At 39.6% G+C, this 13,552-nt stretch overlaps 1 protein-coding gene across 1 annotated transcript in view; it reads right to left on the bottom strand.

The window, feature by feature from the left end:
• rnf128b (ring finger protein 128b) overlaps positions 1-13,552 on the bottom strand; it is a 33,287-nt gene continuing 19,735 nt past the window's right edge. The window contains exons 2-7 of the mRNA XM_077235723.1: positions 10,734-10,981; positions 10,490-10,561; positions 10,298-10,380; positions 9,785-9,872; positions 9,563-9,692; positions 1-1,136 (exon numbers count right to left, since the gene is read on the bottom strand). Of these exons, the coding sequence (XP_077091838.1) occupies positions 1,006-1,136; positions 9,563-9,692; positions 9,785-9,872; positions 10,298-10,380; positions 10,490-10,561; positions 10,734-10,981 (752 nt within the window). The 3' untranslated portion in view covers positions 1-1,005. The remainder of the gene's footprint in view (positions 1,137-9,562; positions 9,693-9,784; positions 9,873-10,297; positions 10,381-10,489; positions 10,562-10,733; positions 10,982-13,552) is intronic.

Genomic DNA, 13,552 nt, shown 5'->3' with positions numbered 1-13,552 from the left:
TCATATTTATGAGTTTTTTTATTATTAAATTAATGGCATCATCTAGGGATAGGCTTCAAACAGAAACCCACCATGCATATGATGAAGGAAAAAAGTTAATCAAAAATGTAATCAGGGTATGCAAATGTGCAATCAACAACAGAAAGAATACAATCAGCAATCAACTGAGTTTATTACTGTCATCCAAACTTTCCAAAGTGTTCAGTGTGGTAATATCTTATCTGTACCCATAAACACATGATGCATCAAAATGTTGAAATACACTCCATAGGGTGATGTACAGTACTATGACATCTGTGCAAATATGCTAGCTCACTGTTCGATCATCCAAGGTTAACTCATCTTAATGGAAGAAAAACAAAATCAACAACAAACAACCTGCACAAAAAGTAATCTAATTACGTTTCTCGAATTACTTGTAATGTGTTACCACCAAAACTGGATTTTGCTTGTAAAAATTAAATTACAGAGATCTCTAATTGGAATGCTAAACATTAGCCTACTGAGAACATCAAAAGATAATTTGGCCTTCCATAGTCATGTAGTTTTTCAGTCACGGGGCAGCGCTGAAACGTATTTTTGTGAATGTCTCCATATATGTGTGTGGGAGAAAGAGCAGGATAAAGAGAAAGTATATTTATGGAGAAAAAAGGGAACTTGTCATTTTTATCCTATTGTCAAATTTACTTAGCCAGTGTTTGAGTGTGTGTGTGTGTGTGAACAAGCTTTATTGAGCTCATGACAGGTATGCAAGCTGTCACAGTAATGAATCCCTTTTTTTATTTTTGTTTTTATACTCACTTACCTGTCTCTTCTTAAAAGTCATTAAAATCTACATTAATTAAACATTGCTCAGTTATTAATAAACAGTCTTTCACAATTTGAGCATCCCATTTTAAGTTTCTTAAGTTTTTTGTATGTCATTCTTTTTGACACATTTCACACACTTTTTTGGCTGTTTGTGATAGTCAAACTGTAGAAATATTTGAAATATGTTATAGTATATTAATCTTGGCTGTTGATATCCTGCTGCTCCATTATCTCTGGTTCTTCTTCAAATGCTTGGTTCTCATAAATGTGTTGTGTCTGGATATCCGGGTCATAATACACATGGTCTGATGCATGTCCAAGAGATGCTGTCATAAAGAAAAATGAATAACCATGAGCCATCAGTACACACCATATACAGATTAATCCAGCATGACATTGATAATGACAAAGGGCATAGGTTAGTGCTTAATTTATGTATTCATATATTGTGTTTCATTTATTCATTATTATGATACAGTATATTACCTTTACCTTTACAAATTAATGTTTTTAGTGTTACTGCAGAATTTTTTGTTTTTCTGGAATTTTTATTTCTTATTTTGTGGTCTTTTTCTATATTTGTTTACTGTTTGGTATTGCACACAGTCCTTGGTTCCAAGCATCAGTACTCAATAGTAAGTGTTGCTAAGTCTCCAGCTGAGTAGTTAAGATGTATATATTGGATTTGTAAAACTTTACCAAAACTTGTAAAACAGCTCAAACATGCATTTTAGTCTGGGACTATGCTTAAGCCTCATCTGTGAAACCAGGGGTCAAAGTCCTTTGTAAGATTAGAACACTGCACTATTTGATGAGAACTGAACTGAGCTGGACGATTACATCACAATTCCCTTTCAAAAGCCCTATTTGCACGGGTTAAGTATTACCTGGTGACCTCTAGTCATTTGTACTAATAGCGGAGTTTGTCTGAGATCTTAATCCCGTGCGAATCAGCCATGTCTGTAATTTGTAAAGTAAAAATTCCCCTGCAAATTACCTACTATATTTCGCCGAACACTGAGGTCCTGTGATAATATTAGTCCCGTGCGAATTGACATCTCTGTGATTTGGCCGGATCGTATATCATTTTTTCAAGGTTTTTGTTTCATGTGCGCCTCTTTATCCATCTTTTGCGACGAATGGAGGCTGGTTTGGATTGTTTTGATAGTATTTTGGGTGCTGGGTCATATCGCTATACACAACTACACAATTTGCAGAAAGTGAAAGCTGAAAATCATCAGAAGAATAAAAACAAAAACAATGATTAGATGGAGATGAATGACATGTATAGCAGCATGCGGTAAGGAACTTTATTCTGTTTATGTCATAATATATCATACAGCTAGACCTATAACGAAAAGAAATTTCCAAGGCCTCCGACGGCCTATTGACGTTATATCCGGGGGATAAGTCAGTAAATTTGAGTAAAATTACAGGCTTCGGTTATCCCGTGCGAATGCACCACATGAAATTCAGAAGTGGCGGGGTAATTTTTAAATCACACGAGGTCCCCAGATAGTACTAATCCTGTGCGAATATGGCTAAAGGCATGGTTTTGACACTATAGAAATGCTCCTCGTGAACCAGTGCTTCAAGGGTGTGTGCCAAAAGCCTTTCTTGATTGGCTACTGCCGGCTGGCTATATAAGGGGCACCAGAGAACACGACATCAGCCTCTTTGTCTTCAGGAATCCGCTTGTTTGTGTGTGTGTGTGTGTGTATATCTCAAAGAAAAAGAAAGGAAACCAAATGAGTGAAAGCAGGTTTAAAAAATGTGTGCCTCTATGTGAGAGATACATCACACTAAACGAAATGCATGATTTGTATTTGATATGTCAAGGAACAGAGGATGCATTGCCAGACCTGGAGGTGGCTTTGTTCCCGATTGGCTCTATTTACGGGGAAAGGGAGCCAAGTCTTAGCGCCCCTATCCCGTGGATAGTGGGGCTTGCAGATTCCCTTAACCAATTCTCTGTCGCCAGTTCTGAGGCTCTTGCGCCGAATCAAAAAGCCTGCCTTCCGGCTTATGGTTTGGCGAAGAGTATGCTGCATTGCCGCTCTTGTTTAGAGAAATTAGATGTGATGGGAGTTGAGGCGGATGTATTATATGAGCCAACCTCTTCATCGTCAACCGCATACTGGGAATTACTACAAGTGATAATTACTACCCGCTATTTACTAACCACTCCACCGCCAGATTGAGCTTTGACTGGATGGATGACAAACAGGAAAGCGTTCAAGGCAGGCTAGACGAGTACTTCCTGGCGGGTCATAAACGTGTCCCCAGCAAACCTTCTATTTCTCTTAGATCTCCACAGTGAAGTGTTGAGATCTTGGGGAAATCCTTTCTCAGACCATGTGTTCCCTCCCAGCAAGTCCAACTGTGTAAAAGGGTTGGAGGAACATGGGTATACAAAGATGTACTGGATGGAGCAATCACTGGCGTGTTTCCTCTCATCTGGCGTGGCATCTTCGTGGAAGCCTCCCACTCCCTCTAAACCCTTCCAATTTACATCTAAACTTGTTAGCAAGGCATCCGCGGGCCATGAATAACATGGGCAATGTTGCAGGCATAAAAAGGTGACTTCCTGAAGGACGTTAACGCTGCAGGGGGTGTGGCACCAGACGCGTTTGAGGATCTGCTCAATAACACTGACCTTACTCTTTAGTGCGACTAAGCAGGCAGCTCGTGCCACTGGCTGCTCGCTTACTGCTTTTGCCACAAATTTTGGCATTTATAGCTTAACCTATTGGGGGTAAAGGAGAAGGAAAGATCATTCCTCCTTGACACTCCGGTTATGCCTTCCAAATGTTTGGGCACAAAGGTTGAGACTGTCGTCTGGAAATTTAGGGAGGCGAGGCTTAAGTCAGCGGCATTCGAGTGCTACTGTACATTACCCGCTGCAGGCAGTGTCCTTCAGTCCCCCCTTCTGAGCCTGTTGCGGGGTCCAGTTTGTGAGAGGAAAATAAAGTGAGTGTGGCTGCTAGAGCTCCGACCTTAGAGAGGTCGGAGATCCAGGTGGCAACCTGGCTCAAGAACAAGTAAGGACCTCAGGGAGATAATCGACTCCAAGAAACAAGAGAGGTCTAAATGCTGAGAGTCCTTTTCAGTCTTATTCTCATGCTCTTTTTCTTTTAATCCCCTTTTCTTTTTTCCCTCCCCACCCCTTTCTGGGTGTTGGGGTTCAAGAGGTTGTTTAAAAAAAGAGAAAGAGTGTAAGGGAAAGCATTTGATTCCCTTAAAAGGAAAGAAACTAAAAGACAGGAGTGTCTGTGTTGGTTCTGGATACAGTTAAAAATGTTTTCTTCTAACATGAATGATGGATGATATCGCTCTCTTCACAAATAAAGAGTACATGTACAGATTTATTTTACATCCATCCCCAGCCATTGCATTATGTTCAGGGGAACGATACAAGGTTATTTGCGATTGTAATCTTTTTGCTGTCACTTCCCAGTAGGGGGTCGGATGCTATTTCATGTATAATAGACAACTGATTGCGCTTATGATGCGGTGACAAGGTTGTTTGCTTCCCCTACACTTTTACTATAATGATTAATGATTACTGATCGATCAATAACAGTATCTCGCTCCGTGGCACCTATGTCTATGCAATGCTAGAGAGCGATCTGGGCACTCTTTTTCAGGCAGCTGGGAATGAAACAGTTTTTCTGAGATTATACAGTGATAAGAAGAATGTTAACTCCTTCTGCACATGGGCTAGCTTGCGTAAGCTTAGATAACTTCAGATGAGAAGATGGGAAATATTGCACTTCATTGACTGCCTTCTTGAACTGTGCGTGCGGAAGTGAAAGTGATATGCTTATGTAACGGCATTGACAAGAGAGGACGAGAATGCCTTGCATGCAGCTCTTTTTGCACAAAATGCTCAGTTTACATGTGAAAACGTTGAATATGGGCTATTCTGCTTTTAGAGGCCTACTTCATGACCTGTTATCTCCCTAGTTCTGTGAATACAGAGATAGAAGTAACATCTGTGGAAGGGATCAGGAAGATGGGCAATACAACCTCTAGTGTCCTACCTCCTTTCCTACTACTTGTTAGGGATGAACACAGAATGATATACTCTTTCTGCATTCATATATTTAATAGAAAGTAGAAGTATTATGCTTAGGGCATAGTTGGGGAAGATGGGCTAATCAACTTTTCACGTCACACTTCCAAGCATGTCACCTTTCCGTTTATGTCAAGGAGATGAAAGCATATGCTTCTTATTCATTCGCATACAGGTATGTAGGGTTGCCAGACGCAGCTTAGACATAGCTGAAGGAGGATGGGCTATTCCAGCGGTTCTCAAAGTGTGGGGCGCGCCCCACTGGTGGGGAATAGAGACGTGACAGGTGGGGCGTGCCAAACGGGAGGGAATTTTCCTTTTTATGCCTTTATATCTTTATTCGTTTATAGTGAGTCCTTATTGGCAACTTCATCTTTGCATCGACACAGAAAACACCAGTTTATTAATAAACAATTAAATGTCTCCTTTGCTATATAAAGAGGCGATTTTTCCACTAATGGCTTAAATGAACAACTACTAGTCGACTAGAAAAAAACTTTAGTCGGAGGCAGCCATTATTCCACATATTTTCGGACCAGCAGGACATTCTGTGTTGAGCGAGCGACACTGAGCGGAATGAGCGAGCGACAGAATATTCAGAAATGCGTTCTCCGCTCACATGCTCTGATCGGAACAAAGGAATATTAAAATAATTAATCATTAGTTTATATCTCACTTATACACTGCCCATTTTCATCCCATACCAAACACAGTATTATGTCTATTTTAATATGTGTAATATATAAAAAAAATATATTTCAAGTACAATATTACAGTACAATATTTAAGTACAATATTATGTTAGTCCACAGCCCCCAACCAGGGGGTGCTGATGCTATGACGAGTGGCACTTTTATTTCTTTTCTATTTTTGAACTTGATACAAATTTTGACACAACTGCCCTTTTATTTCCTCTATTTTTGAATTCCATGCAAGTTATGACCCAGCTGCAATTTTATTTCATTTATTTTTGAATTTGCTGTTATTTGAGGTAGATAGTTAGTTTGTATTTAGATACAATTTGTACTATACTGTTACTACTTGTTACTTTAATAAATTGGAACATTTTAAGATTGTTGCGTATTTCATTAGCATTGTGTTGGGGCGATGGGGGCAGGTGGGGCTTGAAAATTCCCCCTTGTCCAAAGTGGGGAATGACCGAAAAAGTTTGAGAACCACTGGGCTATTCCGTTTCTTGCATCCCACTTCATCAGCCATTGTGTCGTTGCAAATCGCTAATTTATAAAATTCTATATCTTTGACGGACTTAGAGGGGAAGATGGGCTATTCCGCCTCTCACGTCCCACTTTTCCACTGACCACGGTTACAGAAGGTATGCTGGTAGGCTGGGTAAGAAGTTGGTAGCGCTTCTTGAGTCCCGCTTCTCCACCCATCACCACCTCATCGGTTGTCTCTCCAGGTGGAGCTCCCTTATTAGGGAAAGGTAAAGTTAACCCTTCACATGGTTAGAAGGGCCTAATGTGCTCACTGGGGAAGAGAATGAGGATGTGTAAGCTACAGAGGCACTCCATCCTCTCACCATACATCTCTACTTGCTAGCTCTCTTGTAAGCTATTCGGTTGACCAAGAACCACTCTATCGCCATCAGTGCTCCCCCTCTTCCCCCACCAAGGGTGGTGAGGGGTAATATTGGAGGGGTCGACTTGAGTGCACCAGGGGCGATAAGCTCTCTGGTCAGCAGGTGCGTTGTGTGGCAGCATCTTGGCTACTGATCACTGAGAGACTTACAGTAGACTTGTAGTCAAGACCGCCTAAACCGAGACCAAGACACTACCAAGACCAGAGGGTATCGAGACCAGGGGCGGAGTGGCAATTGGGAAAGTCTGGATTTTTGGGTATTAGTGAAGACTGCGCGAGCCACAAGAGAACAAGGTATCCATGCAACCGATCGCCGCGGCAAGGTGTTGGCAATCTGGCAACACTAGCCACCAGTGTCGCACCGGCGCATGCGTGATCAAAACAAAATGCAGCAAGGAGGTGCGTATGATCATTTAAATCAGTTTTATGACAAGGTCGGTGAGGATGGGAAAAATCTTACATTTCTGTTCAAACTTTGGCCACCGGTAAAATAATTGCTGTCTGTGGTTCTATATTGACTGTGGCAATCATTTTGAAAAATAATAGCTTGCAGCAACATATGGAAAAAAGAATTATGAATGAACTAGTTCAAAATGTTAAAGTATGAACTAAACTGAACTAGTTCATTTTAAAATTTGTGAACTGAACTTTAAACTAGGGGTGGTGATGGCGCAGTGGATAAGACACATGCCTTTGGTATGAGAGACCCGGGTTTGAATCCACTGTGAGACACCAATGTGACCCTGAGCAAGATACTTAACCCCTAGTTGCTCCAGAGGCGTGCAACCTCTGACATATATATAGCAACTGTAAGTCGCTTTGGATAAAAGCGTCAGCTAAAAGAATAAATGTAAATGTAAACTAGTTCTGCCTAACTCAACCAGAGCTTCTGAGTCACTAGCCACTTTCAAGAAACTGCTGAAGACGTATCTTTTTCGGCAGCACTTGATTCAGTAGTACTAACACTTTCTCTTCTCTTCTATTCTATAAAAAAATGCACTAAAGTTAAACTGAGAGGGGTTATAGCACTTGCGTATTGTTGTCCTACTGTTAGTTTAACTGCTTCTATTGTTCTCATTGGTAAGTCGCTTTGGATAAAAGCGTCTGCTAAATGAATAAATGTAAAAATGTAAATGTAGATTGGGTGTTTTTTCCGCTACATATTAAGGCCTGTTTACGGTGTGTTTTAGCCGGGTTTTCAGCCTCGAAGGCTCTATAGAAATCTGGCACACAATTGAACAAAGTTAACCTGAGAGCGTGCCGCGTGCCGTTCACAGACACCAGAATTAACGAATTCACAGTAACGTTCACCAGGCAGTAGTACAGTACGTTCAGTTCACGTTCGCCCAAAATATGAACGTGCTCATGAACTATCGTTCAATGAACGTGTTCAGGCACAACACTGCTAGTGTAACGTTACTCTCTATTCGTTCTGGTAAAATCACAAAACATAATGCACACAAATGTGTCCCTGCTTGATATACAACCACTGATGAACATAATCGGTTTTGATGAGAAAAAAAAAACTATACGAGAAAAAAAAAAACTATACTAGTGCGGAATTAGAACCCAGAACCTCTGACACGGTTGGCTAAAATTCTACCACTGGACCATTAAGAAATACATTGTTCAAATAGGCGAAACGAGTCACCGGAAAATTCAAATACTGTTGCATTATCAAACGTTGTGTCGTCGTGGATATTGTAGTGTTGTATTGCTAAATCCCCCGACCACCATGTCGGTCTGAGACAGCGAGACCTAGACAAGACCGAGAGATCCGAGACCAAGACAAGACCAAGACCAAAGACCGTCAAGGCCGTGACAAGACCGGGACTACGTAAAAGTAGTCTCGAGACATACATCACTGACTTACAGCACAGTGGGCAGGCGTTTTGTCAGTATGGAGCAGTGGGTATTTTGTTCCCATAGTGTCAAGACCATGACGCAGTGCGAGTTCCCTGAGAAGGAGATCAAGACACTGTGTTGCGTTGCCATACTGCCGGCATTACTACTCATCTTCCTTCAGACAACATGAAGCTGATGACATGTTCTATAGGCACCTCTTACATAGCAAGCCAGCGTGCCTGTGACAAGACCTGACGGCAGTAGCCAATCAAGATTGGCGTTTAACACACGTTCTTCAGACACTGGTTCACAAGAAGCATTCCCAGAGCAACAACACCATGACACAGTGTCTCGTTCCCCATCTCAGGGAACCGTGATTACAGCGTAAACCAAGACATTTTCTGCAGAGTTGCTCTACAGCTGAATTGATGATCTTTATAACTGAACTGAATCAACTCTAAACTGACTTCAACAGAACAATGACAATTTTTTTCGGTTTCACTTTATTTTGATGGTCCATTTAACACATTATGTTGACTATAAGTAACGTTGCAAGTACATGTAGAAGTACAACTCTCATTTGAGTGTTAGTAGATTAATGAGTAGAGTTACTTATAGTCAGTATAATGTCGGTTGGAGAACCATTACAATAAAGAGCTAGTGGATATTAAACAGACAATCTACTAATACCCTAATGAGAGTTAGTTGGCATGTAGTTGCAAAGTTACTTATAGTCAACAGAATGTTGACTATAAGGTGACTTATTATGAACTGAGTAAATGAACCTTTTGCATCTGTAAGTTATTGCTATCTTATAAAGTAATAAAAAATGCATTAATACGAGCCAGCAAGCGGTGGAAGGCTTTTCACAACAATGTTGATTTTGAATTAACAATCAGCAGGTAAAAATATACAAGAGACCAATGAAACACCATTATGTATTTTTCCCATTAATTAAACATGTAAAATCTATAAATCATAAACATGTAGGCTATTTAAATATATTAACTGACATAATAAACACTTACAACTAAATATTTGCTGTAAAAAACAAGTAACATATTAATGTGCATATGAAATTTTGTGAACTTTTAGGAGTATGTGGTCTGTAAGGGCTAAGCTGCAATCTGATAAAACATCAGCAATGCAATGAAAAGTGTTTTGTTGTTAATTTCCACGGAGGAACACAATTTAAAGGACAGCAAATGTTTTTTTGTGGTAGCCTTTACTCACTTTCTGCAGTTTGAATGTTTGAGTCTAATGTGTTGTGTTGATCAGCTGATGTGACTGTCATTACTGTAGCTAAACAGAATGAGTTGTTTGATGGTGTTGATGAGGGCTGCTCATCTCCCTCCTCATCAATCTAAACACATACAGCAACAAAGAATCTCATGTTAGTAAATGCAACATCATATGTCTGAATAAAGATGGTTCTGTGTGTATTGGCAAACCGACCTTGGATTTGAGGATATTATATTTACACATGGGACAGGTGGGGTGTTCCAGGAGCCATGGCTCAATGCATTTCTTATGGTATAAATGTCTGTAAAAAAAAAAGAATGTATTTCATATTATGCATTTCTTTCATATTTACAAAAAATTAAAACAACTATGTTAAAAGTGAAGTGAGTATTTTTTAATGTTATGTTCTACTGTCTTCTCTGAATGAACCTCAAATAAATTAAGTACATCTATGATATGAGAACATATTTTATGTCTTCTCTAAATAATATGCTTTGTATGGGCACAAAACTCAGACCTTTTATTCAACAGAATCTCTGCTTGATATAATATTAAAGCTCTAAGAAAAGCAAGTTACAATAGATCAAATAAATAAGGATGAATAAAACCTTTCAAAATAGTCTCAGCCAATGCATCGAAATTAACATACTATACTGACACTATTCTTAAGTTCAAAACGTCTGTAATGTTGAACTAAAATCATATGTGGATTTCCTCATACTGCACCTGCAGGGTAGAACTGTGACCTGTTCATTATGTGTGAATGAGTCAGTGCAAACCACACAGCTTGTGTCCTCTGATACAACCTCCTACAGACACACAAGCATTATGCTTTTACTAACTGCAGTTTAAATGCTCTCTGAATTTATTTTATTTTAACACATTTATTTATTTTAGGATTTAGCAATGGGACAATACCGGGTCACCTGTCCGCAGAGTCCGCACTTGTAACTTTGCTATTGCTTTTTCAGTCACTTTTTTCATCTCCCTCTGCACAGAAATGAATGACAGAAGAGAATTAGCAAAAAAAATAAAATCCCTTAAGAGATTAAGAGACATTTTGGAATGTCTGGAATATATCAGAGTATTTTATATTGAATATACTAAATATTTGAGTAGATTTGACTCCTACAGTGAACTCAACCTAAACTGAATACTTTACCTGTTCCATACGAAGTTGTCGGTTTATGTGCATGCGTTTGATAAACAGGAAAGCGAAGTAGAACAAAGTGATGGATGTTATTCCAATGAAGGTGAAAGACAGTGCATATGCCCATGTAGCATTGAGCCACAGGCCATGTGCATTGGCTACAGAAATCGCTATATAGACGTCTGAGCCATTCTTGATCAGGTTAGTGATTTCTGTGCCTAGAATATTGCCAACCATGATGGAAACTGTGTCATCAGCATCTGTGGAAATAAAATACTAACATTAACCATGACTGGTTATTTTTGAAACCAACAGCATAGCATCCCAAAATATTACTGGATTACAGGGAATATAGTTATCCATCGCTTGGACAAATTTCCATCAGTTGGATTGCAGCAATGCCAAATTGTTTACTTGCATGAATAAAAAGTGTCAAGCATTGCAAAGAGTATAAAATCATCTTTGAAATCAAGTGTTGGTTGTTGTAAAACATTTTCTGGTTTTAAATACAATTAATGGCATTGAACAAAAGATACAAATATAGTCTTAAACATTTTTATTGTATAAAAAATACTTTTTCTACAACTTCTGCATATACTGTAGATATGATTATGGCAGCCATCCACCTATTTTTATGCACATTTTGGGATATTGCATAAAATATGCTGGATGGAAACCAAGAATTCATAAAATGTGCATAAAAAAATGTATGCGCTCAATTGAGGTGTCCAAATTTTTATCTGATAAGAAGACATGCTCATAAACTATGATAAAATCACAACATTCACCAAATAAATCGCTCAATGTGCAACAAAAAACTGACATGATTTTGTCTCAACAGTGTATGTGTTTGAATAACTGGATTAACCAGCAGACACATTTCATTGCACAGCATCACCAATGTGGGTTTGATCATTCTGAAATCCTTGATCCAAATTCTGTCATCAGAATGATTTGGTTTAGTTCCCACTCAGAAGCTTCCCACATGAACATGACTGTGTTCACCAGGCATCAAAATGCAAGATAACAAGTAATTAATGATGTAAGAAAAAAAGAGCCACAGTAGCTTTCCTAACTGCAGCAACTTGGAAACGCTGCTTTGTTAGCAAATGAATTTTGCAATATGTTTGCACACATGTTAAAAATGTTTATGATTTAATACATCATCAATCTTTCTTCTAAAACATGTTTTTGTCTTAACCTGATTAACTATGGTAAGCCTATTTTAATTGTGTATAGTCTAATTTAGACCTTATGGAATGGTTTTCACAGGAAATTACGTACATAGGCTACTATGTCACTCACCCATGCGTGTCTCATCATATCCATAAATAGAGAGAAGGTGCCATGTGTATGTGTATGGTGTGGGAGTGGCATAGGTAAGTTGTCACAATGAGTGAAAAAGGTTGACTTGGAGCAGCTAAATGTTCAACTCTCAGGCCCCGTCCACACTACTGCGTTTTCGTTTAAAAACGGAGAATTAAAACGAAAACGATCTCCGTCCACACCAGCGTTTTAGCTGCGTATTAGAATTGATCTCCGTCCACATTAAAACGACTGAAAACTCGGATCACGTGACCATTCTCCAACACTGTGCATGCGCGTGCCGGTGTAAACAGGAAACGGATGGACTATTCCTCAGATTTGATGAGGAAGCAAGTAACGTTAGCTACCTCTGCAAAGATTAGAAAATGTCGAAGACCAGAGATTTCTTTTCATGGACCGCCGCTGCACACGGGAATTGTCATAGATCGCTCGAATAATAGTTTGCCTCCGGCGCATGTAGGCAGTTATAGCATTGTAAAATGCAGAATTTGCTTGCACAACAGCTGCTAACAAAGACATCAAAGTCAGTAACGCTTGTAATTCGTTATCCATGTTGCACTCACTAACATCAGCTACGTAGTCCAGGATGTTTTTGTTTGTTTTCTTCCGGTGACGGGACATGTGATGGGTGGCTGACGAATCAGGGAAGGATACGTCATGGGTGATGACACCCAATCATAGAGCCGAGCGTGACCTTCTACGTCATCGTTTCTAAACTCCTCCGTTTTGTCCCGTCTACACTAAAACGCCCTCCGGAGATTCAAAACGAAAAACGGAGCTGCAGCGTTTCTAAACTTCTCCGTTTTGGGTCTTCGTTTTTCCCGTTTTAGTGTGGACGGGAGGTGCAAACGTAGCAAAAGGTCTCCGTTTTTAAACGAAAACGCAGTAGTGTGGACGGGGCCTCAGGGAATCAGACATTTAAAAAAATTGCCAAACAGAGGAGAGTGATGGCAAAATAAGAACGCGACAGAGCTTGTAATAAAATGAGAATCAACATTGGCTTGGCTTTTTTTTATTGTTGTAAAAGCGACGTGGAGATGGCGTTTTTATTACTCAACTGGTGAGTAAATTATTTCTGTCAGGACCACTATCATCAAATACGATTGGCAATTGCATACAGTTTGGATTGGCGGTATGGTTCTGTTCTGTGCAAGAACTCCATATGCATCCATCAGCCTAGCATGGATAAGAGCAGCGAGAGCAGCAAATAACCCCCCTTAGGGTAAACAGAACAGAACCAACATGAATGTATTGCAGATATCATTAATTCAAGATTTTAAAGTACAACATAATTCGAGAATTTATTCTGATTCAAGGGGAATCAGAATGCCAAACTGACTGACGAGAGGAGCAGCTGGGGATGGAGGAGGGAATCAGCTCCTGAGAAATGCGATACCAGCTTATAATACTGAGGAGCTTATATATGTATACAGTGATAGGTGTCATATTCCTATAGGTAGACGTGGATCAGCTGAGTGTCAGCTGATGCGAGCTTGACTAACATG

Source organism: Siphateles boraxobius, unplaced genomic scaffold, assembly GCF_051911475.1.
Source record: "Siphateles boraxobius isolate OS27281-9 unplaced genomic scaffold, OSU_SipBor_1 2, whole genome shotgun sequence".
NCBI lineage: Eukaryota > Metazoa > Chordata > Actinopteri > Cypriniformes > Leuciscidae > Siphateles > Siphateles boraxobius.
The sequence above is the reverse complement of the archived record's forward strand: the minus strand, read 5'-3'. Positions and strand labels throughout refer to the sequence as shown.